Source organism: Castor canadensis, chromosome 16, assembly GCF_047511655.1.
Source record: "Castor canadensis chromosome 16, mCasCan1.hap1v2, whole genome shotgun sequence".
NCBI classification, from domain to species: Eukaryota; Metazoa; Chordata; class Mammalia; order Rodentia; family Castoridae; genus Castor; species Castor canadensis.
This window is the reverse complement of record NC_133401.1, coordinates 18,984,630-19,008,323: the sequence shown is the minus strand read 5'-3', so window position 1 is coordinate 19,008,323 and position 23,694 is coordinate 18,984,630. Positions and strand designations below refer to the sequence as shown.

The 23,694-nt window shown below is 47.3% G+C and overlaps 2 protein-coding genes and 1 non-coding gene across 13 annotated transcripts in view; all 3 read left to right on the top strand.

Annotated features, from left to right (window-relative positions):
- Window positions 1–13,415, top strand: part of Lig1 (DNA ligase 1) — a 41,043-nt gene extending 27,628 nt beyond the window's left edge. For 6 of the 7 annotated variants that reach the window (XM_074057859.1, XM_020181267.2, XM_074057860.1 and 3 more), the window contains 12 exons: window positions 799–884; window positions 1,501–1,616; window positions 2,393–2,488; window positions 4,496–4,606; window positions 5,137–5,208; window positions 6,900–7,044; window positions 7,200–7,282; window positions 8,546–8,698; window positions 10,674–10,727; window positions 11,420–11,563; window positions 12,970–13,062; window positions 13,197–13,415. In XM_074057859.1, coding sequence (XP_073913960.1) covers window positions 799–884; window positions 1,501–1,616; window positions 2,393–2,488; window positions 4,496–4,606; window positions 5,137–5,208; window positions 6,900–7,044; window positions 7,200–7,282; window positions 8,546–8,698; window positions 10,674–10,727; window positions 11,420–11,563; window positions 12,970–13,062; window positions 13,197–13,280 — 1,237 coding nt within the window. In that variant the 3' untranslated portion in view covers window positions 13,281–13,415. Of the gene's footprint in view, window positions 1–798; window positions 885–1,500; window positions 1,617–2,392; window positions 2,489–4,495; window positions 4,607–5,136; window positions 5,209–6,899; window positions 7,045–7,199; window positions 7,283–8,499; window positions 8,699–10,673; window positions 10,728–11,419; window positions 11,564–12,969; window positions 13,063–13,196 lie in introns of those variants that run through there. The other variant, XM_074057862.1, reaches the window with a different exon arrangement.
- Window positions 13,416–13,571: 156 nt separating this feature from the next.
- Window positions 13,572–23,694, top strand: part of LOC109697577 (cytosolic phospholipase A2 gamma-like) — a 64,791-nt gene continuing 54,668 nt past the window's right edge. For 4 of the 5 annotated variants that reach the window (XM_074057870.1, XM_074057869.1, XM_074057867.1 and 1 more), the window contains exons 1-2: window positions 18,731–20,257; window positions 21,297–21,463. In XM_074057870.1, coding sequence (XP_073913971.1) covers window positions 21,414–21,463 — 50 coding nt within the window. In that variant the 5' untranslated portion in view covers window positions 18,731–20,257; window positions 21,297–21,413. Of the gene's footprint in view, window positions 14,129–18,730; window positions 20,258–20,688; window positions 20,894–21,296; window positions 21,464–23,694 lie in introns of those variants that run through there. The other variant, XM_074057868.1, reaches the window with a different exon arrangement.
- On the top strand, window positions 18,306–18,412 carry LOC141418293 (U6 spliceosomal RNA). Its single transcript, XR_012442975.1, has one exon. It is a non-coding gene; the product is annotated as a U6 spliceosomal RNA (small nuclear RNA).

Sequence of the window (23,694 nt, the reverse complement as noted above, 5' to 3'; positions counted from 1 at the left end):
GTGGCAGAGAGAAAGGGGTGGTGATCTAGACAGAACTGTGCTAGCACAAGGATGCTAAGATCAGGATGGTGGCAGACATGACAGGAGTGAGCAGAAGAGGCAGAAGGCTGATGGCACATGAGGGCCAGTCTCTGGAGGGTCTGTGGTTTCAGCCAGGGCTGTGTATGGAAAGACCCTAAGAGACTCAGTGAGCAACTGGTGACTGACCCCTAGTGAGGAATTTGACAGTCACAGACAGAACATTCCTGAAATGAGGGCCAGTCATGTGTGGGATCTTGGCTAACAGCTGACCCAGAGCTTGCGACAGTGAGGTGATGACTGTCAAAGGCAAATGGGCTGGTGAGCAGTTCCACAAGTGTACCCACTCTGGGCTGGCCACCCACTCTGGTGCCAAGCTCCTGTATCCAGGCAGGGCTCACCTCTTTCTGTGGTCTGCTCTTACTGCTGTGGTTGGGCCCATCCCATACCAGCTAAATCAGTCCTGGGAGGCAGAGACTGGCCTTGAGAAACTAGATTTGAGCACAGCCATGAGTGGGCTTCATGTAGCTGTGGAGACCCCTGATCTAAGGGTGACTGATAAAGGGGTGATGGTGGGCCAAGACTGGGGGAGAGAGAGTGATGGATAGTGACTAAAAGGGGCTCAAAATGGTGACAATGAGTGACCAGTGCAGGGATGCTCAGGAGCCCAGGTTCTGAGCATGGCTCAGGGGTCTTTCCCCAGCAGCACTTGTACCTAGACTGCAGAGTTGTCACGTTGTACAATTTCTAGAACGCATCTTCCTCTTGCTCCCACCCCAGTGAGGTACCTGACCTAGACCGCATCGTCCCTCTGCTGCTGGAACACGGCCTGGAGCAGCTCCCCAAACACTGCAGGCTGAGTCCAGGTACCACCCATGTGCCCTCCAGCCTGGGACACCCATGCTCAGGGAAGCCAGTGGGAGAGGCCCTCAGGCACCCTCTGAGAATCTTCACAGGCTACTGCCCTCTCCGCCAGAATGGTCCCTGGTGCCAAGAACCCCTCTTCTCTTCTGAGAGCTTTCCCTTCTGAGTTGGACAGGCTATGGGTGAGCCCACTGCAACCTAGATACCCCAGAAGGCAGCAGTTGGTCAGACTGAATCTGTTGTGCATATAGAAGTGTCCAGAGCAAGGCAGGCAGCTGTGTCCAGGGCTCTTCTAGGCATTCTGACATTCTGAAGTGGTCACTCTAATGCTTACTGTCACATCTGTGTCCAAAATGTGGGGAGAGGGAAAGAGGCAGTGAGACTTTAAAGATGTGACCAGATGGGGCATCTGTGTGCTTTCCCAGCTACTGCAGAGGCTGGACTATGGTGTCAAGCGGGCCCCTCTCAAATGTGGGAAGCCCCATTCTTTCACACAGACAGAGGGAACACTAGTCCCTAGGTGTGTATGTGACCTCCACCTCTCTATAGTTCTGTGACCTATTAAATCACCCTCACTCTGCCTCCAGGCTCCCCTAACTCACCTCTCTGTCCTCCCAGGGGTCCCCCTGAAACCTATGTTGGCCCATCCCACTCGGGGTGTCAGCGAGGTCCTGAAGCGCTTTGAGGAGGCAGCCTTCACCTGCGAGTACAAATACGATGGGCAGAGGGCCCAGGTATGGCAGGCTCCCAGGCACATGGCCAGGCTCTGAGCGGCACTGCCCTTGCACCTACTGCCCGGCTGACCTTGCTGTCTCTGGGCCTCAGTTTTCCCTGTACACAGTGCATGCAATAATAATGACCTCCTCCAGGGGAGGGTGGAGTCATTCGAAATCCCGACCTGCAGTAGTGAGAGGTCAGGAAATGCTGGCTCCACAGGTACGCACTGTCAAATCACAACAGCCACCTGCCATGGTACTAGTGCAGTGACAGGTATGTGTGTCCCGGTCAGTAAGGAAGCATGGAATGACACTTAAGTCCTGGCGGGATTTGGGTCCACCTTAGTGTTCATGGCATGTGAGGCAGTGTTGTCTGGGGCTTTGAGGTGGCTACAGCCATGGATTCCACAGACTCTGCATCGAAGGTGGGTCTTCAGAATAGTACTCAGAAAAATTAGGAAACTATATATATATGTAGCTTTCTTGAGATAACAACATAACCTGCTCAAGGACTGTGACCAAAGTGTATTTAAAAACTAAGCCAACAGCAGAAAAACGAATGGTGTTCACAGCATGACTGTTTTCAGACAGAAGGTAGATGTGCTCACAGGGGCAAGGAGTAGAGGTGATTAAAAAAAACGTGGTGGGAATTGCCGAGGCACCAGGAGCTCATGTGTTCAGGTCTATGCATCAGAGCTTCTTGAACCTTCTGCCAGTGGTGGAGGGGTCTGAAGGGAAAGGCAGGGCTGCATGGAGTAGACTGAGTCTTATTTCACTTCCTTCCTCCATGGTAGATCCATGTTCTGGAAGGCGGGGAGGTGAAGATCTTTAGCAGGAATCAGGAAGATAACACAGGAAAGTATCCTGATATCATCAGCCGCATCCCCAAGGTGAGCATCGGCTTGCAGGGCTGCATATGTGGAGGCAAAGAACCAGGGACCAGCTGGGCACAGTGAAGATTCATTAGAAGGAGATTGGTGTGTGGTTAGCTGCAACACATGTGACACTTTCTTACGCTTAGCCTGACCAGATGTAATTTGCTTCTTAAGCCTGGAGGCTGACCCAGTGATACACTCTTCTCCTCCTGAGCCCAGCCTGCTTCTGCCTTGTCCTCTACTTTCCCTGGCTGCTTTTTATCCCCATACATGTCCCCTGTCATCCCCCATGGCTGCCATACTTCCTGACAGAAAGGGGGAGAGAGGTTCCTGTTTCTGTCCTTCCACAGTGAAAGTTAACTCTTTCCTGACTTCTCTAGCCCCTCAACCCCCACTGGTTCCTGCTTGGGGTCACTATCCAGCACTGGGTCCCCTGGCTACCCTAGGAAAAGCCAGAAAGCCTGGGTGGAGCTTGCCACCCCTGCCAGGAGAAGGCATGGCTAGGGCTTGGAGGAAAGGGGAGGGATGCCTGTGGATTGGCCCAGAACCTCAGAAATAGAAACCCCAAGGTTGAGCAGGGCTTTGCTGGAGCTGGGGTTTATCTGTGTGGGCCTTTTGTAGTAGAAATTCATTTCCACTTGCCTGGCCCTAGTCAGTTAGGAAATTGGTTCCTTCAACAAGCAAGTTGCACAGTGTTGGGAACTCTGCCTGGTGCAGACTGCAGAGGTGATGGTGACAGTAGAATACAGGCATTGCAGGGTTTCTGCTCAGTGCCTGGGACTCTTTTCTTACCCAGTTTTATTTAGATGTAATTGCCATGAAAGGTTCTGATTTTAAGTGTACAGTATATGGTTTGATGAGTTCAAACAGGTTTAAATACCTATGTGACCAACATCCCATGAAACACATTCTGTGGTCTCATCACTTCAAAGTATTTGCTCGATCCCCTGGCCCAAACAGCTTCTCTCCTTTGTCCCCCTTGCCATCCATCCACCAGAGGCAACAAATGCTGTGTGTTTTTGGTCTCCACAGGTTGGTTTTGCCTCTTCCAGAGCTTCCTATCCATGGTATCAGTTAGTGCATAGTCTTCTGTATCTGGCTTCTCTCACACACTCACTTAGCAAGTTGTTCCTGAGCATCTGCTCTGTGGTAGAGCTGGGGTTTGACAGCTGGCCCTGCCATGGGCTCTGCCTCACTGAGCTCACGGCCTAGCAAGGCCAGCAGACCTTCATCAGGACTCACATGATCGGCTCAAATTTTACATCCAAATCAGGGATTTGAAGAAAAGGACTAGCACTCTGGGGCCTGTGGAAGAAAAGATCTGACTCAGACTAAGTGCCAGGAAAACAGCACTGTTAATGCTCCTTGACTCTGGATGCAGCATGCATGGTACCCCCTAGATTTGCACCAGAGTGTTTCATTGGGGGACAAAAGGCTTCCAAGGGGAGGCAAATGGGGGAGGCAACAGGAAACAGCAGAGGAAGCAGCATGTGCAAAAGCCTAGTGGTAAGAGGGGCATAGTTCACTTGAGAAATAGAGAGGCTAACATGCTGGGGTGAAGAGACAGAGGCTAGAGGACCAGATAAGGTGAGGGAGGACCAGGGGTGGATGGAAGATAGTCCCACAGCTTGGGGGAGTTTTGAGATGGTTTTTTTCAGGATGTACAGAGATCACTTTCAGGATTTGCCAAGATAATCTTTGCTGCTGGGAGGGGAACGGATTGTAGGGGTCAGTGGGGGAGTGGGGGAGGGTGGAGGCCAGCAAGATGAGGGGGCTCAGCCAGGCTGTATTGAAGCAGGGAGAAAGCTCAGAGACTTTGAAGGGGAAGTCGCAGGTTTGAATGTGCTTGAAAGGAAGAGGGAGATGGCAGAGGCTCCAGAGTGTTCTCATGTGTCTCTGAGGGTCTCCAGCCATTTGTCAGGGGATCTTGAAAACTGCAGGAGGAAAAGGGAATTTGTTCCCAGTGTCTTTGACCACATCCTCCACCTCTTACGAGCCTGTGTCTCTTCCTTCACTTTTCAGATTAAACTCCCTTCAGTCACATCCTTCATCCTAGACACTGAAGCTGTGGCTTGGGACCGGGAAAAAAAGCAGATTCAGCCATTCCAAGTGCTCACCACTCGCAAACGAAAGGTAGCCTCAGCCCTCTCTGCCACCTTCCATGGCCCCACACTGTCATTTTCCCTCCACTACTGACTGCAGGTCCTGCCCAAACCCAAAAAGTCTGTCTGGATGTGGATCACTTAGCCTTTGGCAAAGTGGCTGCCATGGCTCCAGCCATCCAAATATCCCAATTAGAAAGGACAGAAGGACCCTTGTTCTGTATATCTATCATTTTATTATGAAAGATCTGTCCCAGGAAGCCCCACATCCTGTGCAGGTTCTCATTTCTATCTGGTCTGTCAGAGTTGTGGTATGTCACCACCATTAACTGCAATGGAGGCTGGAAAAGGAGATGTCTGGTGAAGAAGAATGAGGTCAGGATTATCTGAGAGCCATGGTGACTTAGAGCTGGGGCCAGCGGCATTGCCACCTTCTCAGGGTGTGGCCTTAGTTGTGAAAGCTGGGGAGTGGTAGGTGCTGCCTGAGGCATGACGGGAAGAGACCCAGCTATCCATCTCACCTTCTGCACTCCTGCCTGGTCTCTGTTTTGCTCCAACCAGGAGGTGGATGCGTCGGAGATCCAGGTGCAGGTGTGTCTGTATGCCTTCGACCTAATCTACCTCAATGGAGAGGTGAGCTTCTGCTCCACGATGGGCCAAGGGGTGGTGGGTAGTGTGACCTAGGAGAGCGAAGCCATCCTCTGAGCTGGATGAGAGGCTGAACTGGGAGACTTATTTCCCTTCTTCTCTCCTCTCCTCCCTCCTCTTTTCCCTTGATGTTCTCTTCTTGAGTGACACTGGGCAAGGAAGAGGCTCAGTGTCATATTCAGGTTAAAATCTGCCCACTGACCTCGAGCAGGACTGGTCCTGACCAGCAGAAGTTTCAGCCTATGGCATGATGGGAGAGGATTGTGAATCAGTAGGGAGCAGGTCTGTTTCCATGGGACTGTTGACTTCATTTCAGAGTAGACGTGAAATGAGCTGAACTCAAAAACTATGGCCTTGGAGCCAGATCTGTGTCAACATGTGTGTTTTTTTTTTTTTTTTTTTAAAGAAAGGTTTTAGTTTTGATTGGTTGGCTTGTTTGTTTGGTGAGATGGGTTGAGTTTTTGAGACAGGTTATTATGTAGCAAAGGCTGGCCTAGAACTCTCCTCAGCCTCCTGAATGCTGGGATTACAGGTGTGCACCACCGCATTCAGCTTTGAAAATAAGATTTATCTGGGGGAGCACAGCCTCATGATTTGCTCACACTTCCGCAGCTGCTTTTTCTGAACAGCAGCAGAGCTGGATGGTGCGATGGACACCAAAGAGCCAAGGACACATTTGGCCTTTTATATCTTCAGGTTTCTCATCCCTGGGTGCAATCAACCTCATCTCCAAAATATTTGAAAGAAAAAAAAAAAAGATTTACTAGTACTGAACATGAATAGTTTTTCTCACCATTCTCCTCTAAGCTGTAGTCTCACTTTTTGTAAGCAAAAAGTGCTTACATTGTGGAAGGTACTGTAAGTCACTTGGCAGTGCTTTAAAGAATTTGGGCAGATGTGTGTGGGTTCTATACAAATACACTATTTATATAAAGCATGTGTGGGTTTTAGTGTCTGCAGAGGCTCACAGAACCTATCCCTGCAGATACTAAGGGATGACTGTTTTCTGTGTGGTTCTCACACAGAACAAGTATTCAACGCCTAGATTAGCATAGAAAATATCCCGTTGGAAACATGTATCTTAACCTTATAGTCCTAAATTGCTTTTTCACCCGTATTGGGCTGGTTGCTAAAATGACAACAGGTAGGCAAGGCACAGTAGCTCATGCCTGTAGTCCCAGCTACTCAGGCAGAGATCAGGAGAATTGAAGTTTGACGCCAGCCCAGGGAAAAAAGTTAGTGAAACCCTGTCTCAATCAAAAATTTGGTCCAGGCAAGACCCTATCTGAAAAAAACTAACTAAAGCAAAAGCACTAGAGGTGTGACTCAAGTGGTAGAGCTCCTACCTGGTAAGTCCGAGGCCCTGAGTTCAAGCCCCGTACCTCCTGCACCACCTCAACTGAAAGACAAGAACTCCATAAAGTGTTTATCATTCTCTGGCAAGGTCAAGGTCCTTGTCCTATGTTCCTGAGGTCATTGAGTCTGTATCCACTCCTCTCGCTAGTACCTGGGCCTGAGTTTTGAATTCTGACTCCTGCAGATGTCCAGGCTCTGCCCTCTCCAAGGCTCTGGGAAGCTATCTCATGTCACGTGACTTGTGTTCACATGCCCCCTGTTGGTCTCCAGGTCAGGGCTTCTGTTCTTTGTTCCCACAGTGGTATCCCATCTCTCCTTAGTCCCTGGTCCGGAAGCCCCTGTCGCGACGGCGGCAGCTGCTTCGAGAAAACTTTGTGGAAACCGAGGGCGAATTTGCCTTCGCCACCTCTTTGGACACCAAGGACACAGAGCAGATCGCCGAGTTCTTGGAGCAGTCTGTGAAAGGTGAGGACAGCCTCTCTTCTCTCCCTGGAGGCCTGCAGCCTCCCGAGACCTATGCTGACCTTGACCCCAGCCCATCCCTGACCCCATGGGATTTGACCAGAATCCTGCCTGGTAAGCTGGACCTCCTAAGAGCCATGCTCCTATGTCTCCTGCAGACTCCTGCGAGGGGCTAATGGTGAAGACCCTGGACATCGATGCCACCTATGAGATCGCCAAGAGGTCACACAATTGGCTCAAGGTGATTTCCACCCCAGCCTGGCCTTCTTGGTCTGGAAGTAATTCCCCACCCCATGGTACTGGGTACTGAGTTTCTGGCTGCTCCCTGTTTGAGCTCATGGGGCCTTTGCACAGTCTGCCTAGGGCCAATTTCCTCCCTCTGCATGTCCCAGCAAGTGAGTTCTTCAAAGATCAACCGAGAATTACCCAGCAACCCAGGAGACCTGGGTGAGGAGACCAGGCAGGAGACCCTGCTCTCCCTGAGCTGCCTCCACACCTCACAAGGCACACAGAAAGGAGTCAGCCAGGAAGCTAAAGTCAGGCAGTGATGAACTCGTGGGGAAAGCAGTCAACTCTGCGTGATCCTGAAAAGTCTTGAGAGCCAGTGATGGATGTAGGGCTGAGGACAGGGAAGAGGTTGGCTATGTGAAGATGGGGCCAAGAGCCTGCAGGTGCAAAGGTTCTGAGGTGGGAACAGGCTCAGCACTACAAGAAGCAGGGCGGACCACATGGGGTCAGAAGTGAGCAGGTGCCAGACCACCAGGAGAGGCAACTCAACTGTCTTCTAGAGAGTTGGGGAGGCCAGTCATCATGCAGGTGGGCACTGGGTCCCCTTGTCATTTTGCAGTGGTCCTCTGGCTGCTCTATAGGTAGTGGGTGGTTGGGGGACGAGGCTGCTGTCTGGCAGGAGGCGATGGAGACACCTGTGGAAAAGGGGTGTGAGGAGTGGGCGGAGGTTCAGAGCAGAAGTGTTGGGGAGCTGAGCTGGTCGGGCCTGCTGTGCATTTCTGTTTGTCTCCTCCAGGACTAGAAGCAGCTGTGAGTACAAACCTTTCCTGTCTGAGAAAATATGAACCCTTTGTAGTGCTGAGGATGGGACCCAGGGCTTGTGTATGCTAGGCAAGCACTAGGCAAGCACTCTACCACTGAGGTACACCACCAGCCTGACTGTTCATGAGCACTTGCCTGGCACAGTCAGCACTTCATAAATGCTTCTTTCAAATGCATGGATAAGTGTTCTCTGTTCAAATGAGTGGGCTGTCTCAGGACTGAGGGAAGGAAGGAATCAAAATGACTACAGCCAAGCATGGTAGGGCACATCTGTAATCCCAGCTGTCTGGAGGCTGAGGCAGGAAGCTTAAGATTTCAAGGCTAGCCTGGGCTTCATAGCAAGATCTTGTCTCAAAAAAACTGGTAACCCCAAGTTTCCCCATCTCACCTCTCCTCCCACTCCATCAGTGATGCCCCACCTGGGTGCCTCCTCATCCTTCGATCCTCTCTGCAGCTGAAAAAGGACTACCTCGAAGGTGTGGGTGACACTCTGGACCTCGTGGTGATTGGTGCCTACCTGGGCCGAGGGAAGCGCGCTGGCCGGTATGGGGGCTTCCTGCTGGCTGCCTACGATGAAGACAGTGAGGAGCTGCAGGCCATATGCAAGGTCCTGAGGGCTGGGTGCTCGCTGCAGAAGCAGGAGGGAGGTAGATTAGACTCTGGGGGGACTTCCCATCGGGCATCCTGAGGAGGGTCCAGACAAACAGGCAGTCACATTGTCCATTTGAAGAACTCCTGTTTTGTTAGTCCTGTTCATTCTTTCTGATTCTATAAAAAAGCCTTGCTCATATAGAAAAATAGATTAGGTCAAGTGCCCATTGCTTGTGCCTATAATCCTAGCTACTCAAGAGGCAGAGATCAGGAGGATCACATTTTGAAGCCAGCCTGGGCAAATAGTTCATGAGTGGAGTGGCTCAAGTGGTAGAGCACCTGAGTTCAAACCCCAGTGCTGCAAAAAAAAAAGAAAGAAAAATAGGTTAGTGTAGAAAGGTGTAAAGAAGCTACATCAGGAATTGAGTTCAGCTGTATGTAGTGGTATGTAGCTGTATGTAGGACCTTGTCTTTTCTCATGTGTGTAGAGTGTGGAGAGGGCAGATGGTTCTCCAGTGTCATTAGGATCCAGGCTCCTTCATTCCCCGTAGTTTTTGTCATGGGCTTCTTGTCTCATGGTCATAATGTGGCTGCAGGTGTTCCAGCCATCATGGCTTTGCATGATGCATTAGCAGGAGGGGGAAGGCTCAAGGGCAAAGAAGGGACAGTCACCAGAGTTAGCTTCAGCCACTGAACAACTTCTGCTTAAGGTTCATTGGTCATAGCCCACCCCTATGTGTAAAGGATTCTTGAAAAGTAGTGGGGTTTTTTTGTTTGTTGTTGTTTTCCCCAAGTTTAGGAAAAGAATTTATACTGTGCAATGTGACTGGCTTTTCCTGTGTACTTCCTATGTTCCCATATCTAACACATTTGGTTATTTTGCTGGAAAACAACAAAATATCACCCAGAATCCCACTGCCACATAGACAAGGACTGCTGACATTGGAAGGAATTTTTATTTGCATTTCCAGAGTTGAGTTCCTTCTCGCTAAGAGGTCATATTTTCTGCCTTTTTGTCTTTTAAATCTTTTATTTTACATTGTGTCACATGCATTTAAGAAATATGGTAACACCAGTTGAAGCCTGCACAAGAATTTTCAAGTGGCTACGCCTGGTTTCCTGAGCCAGTGCCCTGGAGTGATGCTAAGATCGCTCAGTCCTGGTGAATCATATGAACCCACCAGATTATGATCAAAGTGATCTTAGGATCCAACATGCCTTTAGGCAGCAGTCTATCGCCCTTTTCCATTATTTATCTAGAATGGAGTTCCATTACCATGTATGTATGAAGGGTTTCTTTGTGATTATTTCTGTGTGTGCACATAAAGCACTTTGATCATATTTGCCCCCTTTTCTGCTCTCTGTGCCGTGTACAAAATGGGTTCAAAATGGATCAAAGACCTTAATGTGAGACCAGAAACTTTAAAAGTACTTCAGGAAAACACGGACACAACACTTGAAGATAAGGCCTAGGTAGTGGTTTTTTGAATAGGACACTTACAAATTCAAGAATAAAGAGCAAGAAATAACACATGGGATTGCAAAACAAAAAAAATCAAGGATCTCAATAAAAAAGGGCTTTCCAGTGGAAAGTTTAAATCAGTAATTTAAAGATACCTGTCTTGTCAGCCAGCACTCAGTATTTATTATTCTTTTAGCCTTTGCTGTGTTAAGAGCAGAGATGACAGCTATAGGTTCCCAGGCACTTGGGATGTTGGGGAGCCCAAGGGAGCATCTTCCTGATCAGGGAGACACAATAGAAAGACAGGTTTCTTCCATGGACTTTGGCTGGCCATCAAGGTGCTGACTGCATACTCAACACCCCACCCCACTTCATTGTCATTCTTTGGTTTCTGTGCACACTGGTTGGACTGCAATGGGTTGGGGATGACCAGTGTGCATGGATTTGGGTCTTTAGATGACAGGAGCAGGAGGAGGTGCTGGGCCGGCTGCCAGCCCAACTTCTTTGACCCACCCTGTTCTCCCTGCAGCTTGGAACTGGCTTTAGTGATGAGGAGCTGGAGGCACATCACCAGAGTCTCCAGGTGAGCCCTGCAGACACACCATCTCCACCTATACGCCTCTGCGTGCAGGACTCCTGGTCTCCAGTGTCTTGGAGCTCAGCATGGACAATACATCTGGTTACCTGGTGCCACTGGCCTGGGGGCCTCATCTACCTGAGTTTCTCACCTGTCCTGGGCAGCATGTGCATTTGACAGGGGTCCTGTGGAGTTGTCCCTGTAAAGTTCTTGTGAACCCCAGATGAAAGGGATTGCTTGTTGTCATGGTCACAAGTATTTTGGGATGTGAATCTCTATCCTACATGTTTGTATACCTGGGTCCTGATGCCATCTCTGTCCCATTCCTTGGCTTTCTGTCTGGGTCTCTGTTCCTATCTCTTTGAGTTTCTCCCCCTCTCTCTGGGTCTCTGTCCCCCTTTCTCTGGGTCTCTGTCCCTTCCCCCACCCTAGGTTCTTGTCCCCCCTACCCCTAGGCCTCTGCCCCTTTTTGCCTTTTAATATCACTCCTCAGTTCCCAGGGTCTCTGACTTTCTTTCTTCCTGTCTCCCATTCACCTTGCTACCTTTATCCAGATTTTTCACTTTAATGGCTGCCCGCCTGTCCTTTCCCTCATTTTCCTCCCTCTTTCCCCAGTCCCTAACTGCCCCCACACACAGACCCTTGGCTTTAACTTTGAGATCTGAGACCCTCTCCCTCTTACCCGTTCCTCACTGCAGGCCCTGGTACTGCCCACTCCACGCCCCTATGTGCGGGTAGATGGTGCTGTGGCCCCCGACCACTGGCTGGACCCCAGTGCTGTATGGGAGGTGAAGTGTGCCGACCTCTCCCTCTCCCCCATCTATCCCGCTGCCCGGGGCCTGGTGAGTGACATGGCGTGGACAGGGCTCCAGGAGGGACCAGGAGCCCCTGGGGGGGACCTGGGACCCACATCTGCTCTTCTGTGTGAGGATTGAGAAAACTTCAGTGTTAGGGTTACAGATAATAAAGTCAAAAATCATTTGAAAAAAAGAAGAGAATTCCCAATAGTAGAAAGAGGAGAGCAGGGACATTCCTCCCTTAGTGTCCCCTTCTTGCCTTTGCTTAGAAAACTCAGGTCTTCTAAGTCACAGCTCAGTGTGTGTCCCCGAAGTGTGTCCTTCCTGGGTGCAGTTACTCCACAGAACCAATTCCCATGTGAACCAGCTTCACAGTTCTGTGTCTGCTGTCCTCTGTCAGCTGCGTCCTTAGCATAGTCCTCGGTTACCAGCTGCAGTGATAAGTGAGCCCGGGGTCTCCAGTACAGGCCTCACTGGACAGCCTTGCAGGGTCAGTGTAAAATGTTCTCCCACTGAACTTTCTTCCAGTCTGCAGCACATACTTTCGTTGTTGTTCTTCAGTACTAGGGAGTGAACTCAGGTCCTCACGAGTGCTCTATTACTTAAGCTACACTCCCAGTCTCTGCTTTTTTAGTTCGTTTTTGAGACAGGGTCTCAACTAATTTTTTGAGTGGGCTGGCCTGGAACTTGTGATCCTCTGACCTCTGCCTCCCATGTAGATGGGATTAAAGGTGTGCCATGGCACACCTAGTTCTTTTTTGTGTGTTTTTGAAGTTTGCCTCCAACTCAGGATCTTCCTTCCTCAGTCTCCTGAGTGTAGGGATTTCAGTTGTGCACCACCACACTTGTGGGGATTAAAAGTGGACTATTTCTAAATGGGGATCACCTACTTTTCATTTCATTTAAATTTCTAACTCATGCTGCTGCTCATTAGGAGCCAGGGGCCCCTGGCAACAAGTATGACCTGCTGACATGGAATAACACCAGGATGCTGCAGCGGTGTGAGCATTCTGTTTCAAGTAAGAAGAGGGTGACTCACATGCCTAGCATGAGATCTTGAGTTCAAGCACCAGTACTGCCCAAAACAAACAAAACAGTTAAGTGAGGCAATAGCTCCTTAGAGAGCTGGCATGTCTGACTTAGGGCCACAGGGCTCCAGAGAACTGGCAGCTGTAATTGGATCCCCACAGCATGGTTCTGAGAATCCATGCCCTGAGGTCCAGTTGTCATTATGATAGTAACTGCATAAGTAACAGCTGTAGCAGCAAATACTCTGCACCAGGTACAAGCACTTTGATGCCTTCTTTAATCCTCACAACCCATTGCTCAGCCCCTTTGTATGGGTCAGGAAACTGAAGCCAGGGTGGAAGAGGGAGGAGGAGACTAGATAGGGCTACTTAGCAGCCTGAGGCTGGAGTACCACAGAGCCCCCACCACTGCCTCCTTCCCAGGTGGACAGTGAGAAAGGGATCTCTCTTCGCTTCCCTCGGTTCATTCGAGTCCGTGAAGACAAGAAGCCAGAACAGGCTACCACCAGTGCCCAGGTGAGGCCTTGGGAGAGGGATGGGCTGCCCTGGGCTGGGCTGCATGGCAACTCAGCTTTTCATAGGCTGCTCTGACTGGAGCACTAGAGATGGACAGCCCAAGGGCTACTGACCCACCCCTACCCTCTCCCCAGGTGGCCTGTCTGTACCGGAAGCAAAGTCAGATCCAGAACCAGCAAGGCGCAGGCTCAGACTCTGACCCTGAAGATTTCTACTAAGCCTTGCCTCCCTGGGCAGAAGTGGGGGGAGCTGGGGCAGTGATGGTGTTGCTGTTTGATGTGTATGTGAGCCTGTGATTTATGCTGGGTCTGGGGTCAGGTTCATTGGTTATTTCTTTCAATAAATAATTGTCAAACAACTACTCCTTGACAAGGTCCATGCTGGCTATGGGAACTCAGCTCTGAGAGCTTACAGTGGTGGGCACGTGACTGGGCTAGGACTTAGAGACTGCACTGTTCCACAGAACTCTCCGCAGTGATTAGCCAGTTCTACATCTGCTCCATGCAGCAAGGCAGCCATGGCCATCTTGGCAGTGATGCACTGAATGCTGGATGTTTCATTTTATTTTAATTTAATTATTTTTGATATAAATAACCTCCTGTTACACAGCAGCAACGGTCTAAAATTAAAATCTTTATGTATTTTTACTTGTACGACATCCTAGCAGTTCTGCAGGTCAGCACTGTCATGAGCCCTGCGTTGCAGCTGTGGACGATGGGGAGCATATAAAAGGTCAGTGACAGTAACCTACCCAGGACCCCTCTGGGAGCATCAGTGCCCAAACAGCAGCCTGGCTCACAGCCTCACACCTTTCTAACCTGGTCCCCAAATCCTCCTGGGAGATAGTAATATAGTGGCTGGTGTGGCTTCCAGTTCTGCCACCTACCTCCTGGTTACCAGGCAGTATCACCTTACACTCCTCAACACACTGTTCCAGGCATTACCCCGTGACGGAAGGCAGTTGACTAGACCCGCTTTGTTCCTTGTTGTGCCCCTAACCCAGAGCCGGAACATAGGAGGTGCTCAGTAAGTGATGGCTGGATGCCAGCCTCCACTGGCACATGAGGTGAGACCAGGAACATCATCACTAGTCACCCTGAATGTCCATCCCTCTCCTCCCCAAGTCCTTCTACCTCCACCTTGTGCTTTATGGGAGGAACCCTGTCCTCATTGTGGGTGGAGAAACTCCTTACTGGTCTTGGGGCTCCCTGCAGCTCTGCACAGGTTGGATAAGATGCAGGCACATGATGGAACTTTGGCCATTGCAGTGGGAAGTCTCTTGGGACGAGGTGTTAGAAGTGCCATTCCCAAACAATGATCAAAGAAACACTCAGGAGTTGCTCAGCAAGGCAAAAGGAAAAGTTTTACTTCTGGTGAAGGGTACAGCCACAGACAGTAGTCTGATAGGCAGGACACACCTGGATGGGAAGTACACCCAAATTATATTCCTGACCCTATCTCCTGTCCCTCAATAGGACTGGTCCACATTTGGGCTTGGGTTCCCAACACTCCGGTGGCAAGCTATTGATTGATTACAGCAAGGTTTTGTGAAGCAGTGACAGTTCAATGAGAGTGATTACCATTGGTTTACAGCTCAGTGAGAGTGATTTCTAGAAAAGACAGGTCAAGCAGGTTGAGATTAGGACATCTGGTGATAAACAGCTCTTTCTTTGACACAAGAACCTTGCAGGGTCAAGCAATGTTTCACAAAGCATGTAGGTAGCAATTCAGGGAGGTTAGCTGACATCTACACAGTGAGAGCTATGCATTAACTCCTTTGACAGAAAAGACCTGACTTTAGTTGATTCATGAGGCTTCAATGACACAGTGATGCCCCTTTGTAGCTAAGCAGCTCTCCCTTGGGTCTTCCTAAGTGACGTTGGTGTGACAGTTAAATAAATTTGGAGAAAGAGATTGAGGCAGAGATGTGTCAGTGAGATTCTTAGGGGAGTGAGTTGAGAAGTCCTGAACCTGACTCCTGAGTAGCTCTTTCCCTTCCTGCCTGACCATGTGATCTCCCTCTTGTGCTCATTCTTGCCAGTGACAGACCGATCTGATATTTCATTATCTGCATTTAACAGACAGGGACACTGAGGCACAGGGATGTAAGTTACTTTCCCTGGATGTACTGTCTGGGAATCTGATCTCTGTTTGGGGATTTCCTTGCTGGCTACACACCTCAGCTAGTAAGTGGTGGTGGATACCAGGACTCTCAAACTCTGAAGCCTCTGCTTGTGACCACTATGACGTAAGTAGGCCCAAGCTGCTCTGTGCTCAGCATGAGGTGTTTTCTTCAAGCTCCTCTCAGCTGGCTATTGATGTAAATGACTGAGCTGGCAATTCCCTGAAAATCTGCTGGGTAGCAGAGCTAGTCAGTCGGGAGTGTACGCTTTCAGATGGCACTTCCATTTGAAAGTGGGCACTTCCCTCACTAGTGCCCTTACCGTGACTTGCCAGGAAGTGGTGGAGCTGTCCTGGGCATATTGCCCATTTGTTTGCCTGTGTGTTCCCTGCCATTTTGGCAAAAAAATCAAGGCAATATCTCAGGTCAGGTTTTGGCAAATAAGAGAGGTAGTGCTCCTTTGCTGGCTAACCTCCCCCAAACATAAGCCCCTTGCCTGAGGGTCAGCAGGAAGTAAAGGTGATGTTTTACAAGGATTCCATTCTCCTGTTCAAAGACACAGGGAGTTTTATCTTCTGGTTCAGGAGACCAAGTATGTTGAAGGAAGAGATCACAACATTATCTGAAGGAAAGAGCTGACCAGATTGCTTCTGAGGGAATGGTGCTCTTAGAAGGCACTACAGCTGCAAGGCAGAGAACTGATCTCGTAGGTTTGGGGAAAGCAGAGGTTAGGAATAGGAAGTGCTGGACGGTCAGCTATTGGGATGTTCAGGAATTGATGACAGTTCAGCTTCTGAGATACAGTCCCCAGAGCATGGCTCTTGCTAATAGGCTGACTTTCAGGTGTGTGGGCACTGGAGTGAGACTGGTCTATTGTCAGGCTTTTAGAAGCACAGTCACTGTTTGTAAGTAGACATTGGTTAAATTGGACTGCTTTGAAAGTAGTTCTGGTGGTAACTCAATGCTTCAGCCCAAGTCCAATTTCTCTTTCTGTTTAACAATAGGAACTTAAAAAAAACAAAAACAAAACACTGGGGTTTGAGCTCAAGGCTTCCTGCTTGCTAGGCAGCACACTCTACCATTTCAGCTTTGACATCAGAATTTTCCTCTAGTTATTTTGGAACTAGGGTTTTGCTTTTTGCCCAGGCTGGCCTGACATGTGATCTTCCAATTTTAGGCTTCCTTCCATCTCTAGGATGACAGGTGTGCAACACCACACCCAGATTTTCCCCATTGAGATGGGATCTTACAAAGTGTTTTTGCCTGGGCTGCATGAGCCTCCCTGTCTCAGCCTTATGAGTAGCTTAGGGTAAGAGGCACATCCTACCACCAGCTATTAGTTGAGATAAGGTCTGTGAACTTTTTGCCCAGGCTTTCCTGGAACTGAGATCCTCCTGATCTCAAGTCTCAGGTAGTCAGGATCACAGGTGTGAACCTGGCTAAGAGTAGGAACTTTTGACTCTATTTGCAAACATGGCTTTGCCCCTTACCAGTAGAGATTCTGGGTGACTCTTGTTTTCTCACTGAGCCCTTCACTTTCCCATGTATAAATTGAGGAAAATCGTGCCCATATCAGAAGGTCAATGTAAAATTTTAATGGTACGGTGGAGGTAATCAGTGTTGAGCACTCAACATAGTGTTGAATGGCAGTATACCATATTGATTCTCTGTGATCCTGACAAGTTATTTAATCAGTCTGGGTCTTCCGTTCCTTCTCTGTAAAATAGAAATAGAAGAGTGTTTTGTTTCATCACAAAGGGCTGTTGTGGGAGTATAATGAATTCATATGTAAAACGTGCATAGAACATTTCACAAGGTAGCAATTAAGGAGTGGTTAGCCCTAACCCATCCCATCATTGTCACTGGGAGAATACGTGAGTCCCAACCCTGGCTGTAATCTTTAGCTAGGGTGGCAGTAGACTTGAGCTAGGGGGGCAGTTTTGGGTTGAAGACTGAGGGGAAACCTGAATAAATCCTCTAGTTTCACTTGTTATTAGTTTCCTTTAAAAATTACTAGTGTGGGACTGAGGGTGTGGCTCTTGTGATAGAGCACCTACTTAGCAAGTGGAAGGTCCTGGGTTCAAACCCCAGCATCAGACACACACACACACACAAAACTTAGGTTTTGGGGCCAGGCATGAGGGTAATACCTATAATATCAGCTACTTGGAAGGCAACCCAAGGCTAGCCTCTGGCATAATGCATGACACCCTATCTGAAAAACAGTTAAAATAGACAGACTGGAGATGTGGCTCATGTCATTTACCTAGAAAACTGGAGGCCCTGAGTTCAAATCCCAGTTCTGCCACACAATAAAAAACATTATTTTGTTATTTCATTTGTCATGCTGCTGAGCAGTGTGGTCTTAGTGACTCACTAACTTTGCTGTGGGCAATGCTTCTGTGATCCTCTCCTGGAAAACACTGTCTCCCTCTCTTGGCAACCAGTTCTCATCAGTTATCCAAGGAGTGTTTGTCCAAACCTAGCAGCACAGATGTCCCTAATCTCTCCTCCCCCATCAAGTCTGGTGGTCACAAAGTAGGGATAAGTAAGATGTACGGGGACACAATGGCCTTCTGATTGTGTCACATGAGTGGATCAGGAGCCACCAGGATTGCAATGTATCATTCCAGACCACTGGAAAGACAGCCAACAGTCTGCAGTCATCAGTCATTTCCTAGCTTTATCCCCCTCCTTCCCCCTCCCTAACAAGAGGAGCTTCAACCCCCTAAAAGATGTGTGTGTATGTGTACCATGTGTGTGCCCATGTGCGTGGGACATGTGTGGGTGTGTGTGTTCATGTGCGTGGTCAGGGCTCTGCTAATGCCTGCTGTATGTGCTCTTTAGACCCAGTTAACCACCTGCTTCCAACTCCACGTTTAGTCACATGGACTTAGTAAGCTAGAACCAACTGTGGTGAGAGCACTGACACTGTTACCAGTAGACTGAGCTCAGCCACCCATCCCAAAAACACTCATTAAGGACATTAGTAATGGTAAAGGGCAGAGAAAGGCAATGTAATCGAATGCAGCCAGATCAGGAAGAAAAATAAAGGGGTCATGGGAACCCAAGTTCATCTTCAGGGGTCTCACAGGAACTCAGAGGTTTTGTAGAAAAGATAGAGCTTGTTTTGGCAGCACATGTACTAAAATTGGAACTATACAGAGAAGATTAGCATGGCTCCTGGAGAAGGGTGACACCCAAATATCTGTGAAGCTGCTCCATAAACAGAGAGAGAAAGGAAGGGGTGGAGGTACATGCAGCTAGCAGAGCAGGTTTTATAAGTCAGGCCAGTAGACAGATCCATCCTTACCACAGTTCTAGTTTTGCACTGAGTCCTGGAAAAGTTTTTATGGTTCTTGCTTGGTCACTTAACATAAAGATGTTTAGTCCAGTCATCCGATTAATCATTATCTCCATACTGGTTTACGGCGAATTCTGCAGGAGTTGTTATTTTTGTCCCTTGGTCTGTCCCTGATTGTAAAAGATGTTAGGTGCGGTGATCTGATTAATTATCTCAGTTCTAGTTTGGATAAGAGCTGTGGAGAAGTTGTTCTTGTTGTTGCTTGCATTACTTATCTTGATTCTGATTATGCAAGGAGTTTCAGAGAAGCCATAATTGAGCTGGAGGTGTGGCTCAAGTGGCAAAGCACGTGCTCAGCAAGTGTGGAACCCTGAACTTCAACCCCAGTACTGCCAAAAGTGTTGGAGAACTTACTATCACTGTTGCTTATACTAATTTTAGTCCCTTATCCTAAAGATGTTTACCCATCTGTCCTGACCTCTCAGGAACCCAAGGTACCTGCAGGAGGGAATAACTGCTGAGCAAAGGGAGGCAGATGCAAAACTGAAGGCAGGGGTTCTTGGCTCTTCTGCTTTCAGTTAACTGTGGACCCAATGAGGAGTCAGTGATTTTTAGCAAAAGGAGTTTTTAAGTACTCATTATAACACAATGGAAATTTGCAGATGCTACAAGTCAGCCTCCTAACCAGTCCAGAGAGGCAGTTTTAGATGTGTACCACACACCACTGTATACACACACACACAAAGGAAATTTTTAAAAATTGTTAAAAATGACTAAAAGTCTGCAAACCAAATCATGGAATTTACAGAACATTCTGGGAGAATGGATAAGTTAAAATCCTGGGTAAGATTACTACTCATTACACATATAAGACTCTTGTCTTTGCTCACAATTGTGATATTAGTACACTCTGTCTTAAGGAATTTTGAAAAGTTAATCAGCTGGGCACTACAAAGAAACCTTGAGACCACATTCTGTTACTTGTTTTTCTAACATGTGGCTTATATAAGATCAGTCAATCTTGATCCACTTTTATATCTATTCCCCTAAAACATCAGCTCTGTGCCAGAAATAATAAAATCTGGAGTGAAAATGTTCAGACTTGGTTACTACCTAGAATCCATTTTTTAACATTTTTATTAGTACATATTAGCTGTACAGAGAATTTTGTTTTTCTGTATATGCATACAATGTACCACAGTTTTTTTCATCCACTCCATTATCTGCCTCTTCTCCCTTCGTAAAATGACTGACAGGCTTCAGTGTTCCATATTTATACATGTATAGAAAACACATTGACCGTATTCACCCTCCTTTACCTTCTTCATTTACCCCCCTACACCCACTAGGAACTCTTCCTTTTATCATGACCTGTTTTACATTCCTGTCCTTCAGTAAGTTTCTGTTCCTTCAGTGGGGAGTTGCCTTGGTATTTCACCTGTAAACATACTGTACTTTAATTAGTCTAACCCCTTGAAACCCATTTTTAATGTAAGTTGGACCAGGCTCAGGTCTCCTGGCACAGTTTCCAGTTTACCGCACCCAAACGGCCCAGCTTGTGCCAGAGATTAAAAACTTCAGGCATCTCTCCCCCTTGCAGGCCAGGCTCCCACTCTTCTTTAAACACACCATTCAAGCATTTGCCCTCTGACCCAAAGGGACCCACACCCTAGTCTACCACTGTATATATAAATTGCTAGTTGCTGCTCTCTTTACCTCTCACTACCCTCTTCGCTGTACTCAGGGCCTTCTGGGGACCTCCAGCATCTGTAAGTACCAAAAACTTTTACCAAACTTACCCCTCATGGTTGTATCATTGAAGCCAAGTCTGCAATCAGAGATCTAATGGTGAGGCCCAAACTTAGGTAAGTGGGTCTCCTGCTGGGGTATACTGGGGAGAGTAATTATGAGTTGAATTGATACAGAACTCCGAATTTTGCCCTAACAGGCACTATTGCAGGAATGAACCAATTGATACATATGTTATTAGTATTTTTTATATAAATGCCACATTGCATTTGTGAATCCCTTTACCCCTGCTGGTGACTGACAACAGCAACTCCAGCCTTCTCCACAATTAATTTTGTTGACATAATTGTGACTTTTTTCATCTGTCCCTTTCACAGAAGGGAGGAGCACTTAGTGGATAAAGCATACAGGGAGGTGGAAGTGTCTCATTGACAGGGTTCCTTCCTCTCAGCCAGTCTCCTCACAACTGTCACAAGGAATTGAGACATCTCCAAGCCCTTGCAAACATGAGGAACTTCAGAATTAGAACAGAGAAAGAACTGACCTGGGACCACAGCCATCTGTAGAAGCTACTGGTTTCCATAGCTCAGTGTGTCTGGTCACGCAGAACTCCCTGCCTAGTGCCTACCAAGGAGTGAGGTCTCCTGTGCCTCCAGGTTGGTGGTGTGCAGACTCAGGGTACAAGGGAGGAAAACAATATGCATGGGTTGAGCTTCAGGTGGGTAGTGTGCGCTAGACTGGCTCTCATCTGCTAGCTTAGCTTCAAGAAATGCCCATGTAACTGTGGATAATTTGAAGGAAACTATATCCTCTTAAGTTGAGGAGCAGGTGGCTGATTAACAAGAACGCACTTGGAACAAAACCAGGAAACCAAATGACCAATTCTTCCAAAAAGGCTTTCAACAAACTTGCCAAACCACTGAGTTCTCCTCTCCCTCCCACACTAGTTTTTTTTCTGGGTACTTGGATGTGATCCATGTTGTAGATCAGGTATCATTTGTACAGGGAATGGATGAACTGATCTTTCCTAAGAAACACTCATCTGGAATCTTCCTACAGAAGTTATACCTAGAACCATACTGTGTTCAAGACTTCTTCAACCTGCTGCAAACAGGAAAAGGCATGCAGCAGGGAAGGGCAGCATTGAAAATAAACTGAGTGGAGGAAGTTGGGAAGATGAGCTGTGAGCAGTCCCCCAAATCACTGCTGTCCAAGAAGAATAGAAGGTGAGTCATATGCATAGCTGAAATTTATCAATAGATAGATAGATGTACATAGATATATAATATGTATATATACCATATTGTGGCTAGATAGATAGTAGATGGATGGATAGATAGGTAGGTAGATGGAAGGTGGATGGATGGATAAAATAAGTATGTATATATATATATATATATATATATATATATATATATATATATATATATAGGCATGCACTCTACCACTTGCACCATGGCCCCAGCACATTTTTTTCCTTTAGCAATGTTTTTAGGTAGCATCTTCCGTTTTGCCCAGGGCCGGCATGGACCACAGTCCTCCTACCTACAGCCACTCACATAGCAGGAGCCACTGCCGAGCACCAGGATGTCCAGATGATTAGTTGAGATTGGGTCTCGCTGACTTTTTCCCTGACTAGCGTCAAACCACTGTCATCTAAATCCCCACTTCATGCCTGGGATTACAGGTGTGAGTCACTGTGCCAGGACATATAATCATATTTTAAAAAGTAAAACAAAACAGGTGCAATTAAGTTTTTATCCACTGAATTTTATATTGTAGCAAAACACAATATCATAAAATTTACCCATTCAACCATTTTAAAGTAAACAATTCAGGGTCATTTACACATTTACAGTGTGGTCCAACTGCCACCGGTATCTGTCTACTCCAGAACATTTTCATCATCCTGAAAGGAAGCACCACATCCATTAAGCCTCACTCCATTTTTCCCTCTCTCAGAACCTGGCACTTACTAAGGTGCTTCCTATCCCCATGGGTTTTCCTGTTGTGGATGTGTCATGTAAGTGGGATCATACAATGTGTGGTCTTTGTGTCATCTGTGTCACTTGGCTTTGTCTCTTTAAGGTTCAGTCACGCTGTGGCATGCATGAGAACCTTTTTCTTACTGGGTGGTATTTCATTACATGAGAGACATTTTGTTTATGCGTTTGTCACTTGATGGACATTGGGGTGTCTTTCAGTTTATAGGTATTATGAACAGCACCACTATGAACGTTAATGTACACATTTCTATTAAACACCTGCTTTCAGTCTCTTCACTGTATACCTGAGAGTGAGACAACTGTGTCATTTGATAATTCTAACATTTTTGTGAACCACTGAATGGTTTCCACCATGGTTGTACCATGTCATCAATATTTTCTTAACCGTTACTAATTGCACAAAATAAGATGTTGCAGTATGACATTCTCATACTTTTTTGTGTACTATGTGCTTCATTCATCTTTACCTCCCATCACTCTCCATTTTCTACCACTCATCCCTCTAAATACTTCCCCTTCTGCTTTCATGTCTTTTTTCAAATCCAGATTCCACATACATGAGGGAACATGCAATATGAGTCTTTAAGAGTCTCACTTCACTTAACATGATGATCTCCAGTTTCTTCCATTTTCCAGCAAATGACATAATTTATCATTCTTTATGGCTGAATCACATTTGATTGAGTATATAAATCACATTTTCTTCACCTGTTCATCCATTGATGGGCACCTCATCTGATTCTATGGCTTGGCTATTGTAACTAGTGCTGCATGGGTGTGTAGGCAACTCTGTAGCAAACAGACTGATTCCATCAGGTTTATACAGAGAAGTCCCTGCTGATAACCTCACTAGTATATCATACAGTCATCCCTCAGTAACTTTGGAGAATTCCTTCCAGGACTGTCACCAGCTCCCTCTGCACATACCAAAATCCTCCAATGCTCAGTTCCCTATATAAAATGGTGTAGCATTTCAATAAAACCTGTACAACCTCTCATGTATTTTAAATCATCTCTACAATACCTAGTAGAATGTCAGTTCTACCTAGTAGAATACAGTTGTTACACTCTATTGTTAAGGGAATAATGGCAAGAAAATGTCTACACATTTTTAGTACAGATGAAATTGTTTCATAATGTTTTTGATCTGAGTTTCATTACATTTGCCGATACGATCCTGTGGAGGGTGTGTGAGGGTTAGCAGTGTTCATATTCACTATATCCCAAATAATTTCAGAAGTCAGCACTATAAAAATTATTACTGAGCCAGGTGCCAGTAGCTCACACCTGTAATCCTAGCTTGCTGGGAGGCAAAGATTGGGAAGATCAAGGTTCCAGGCCAGCCCACCAAAAAATTCTGAGACCCCTCATCTCCAGAATTACCAGAGCAAAATGGACTGGAGGTGTGCCTCCTTTGCAAGTACAAAGGACTGAGTTCAAACCCAAGACCC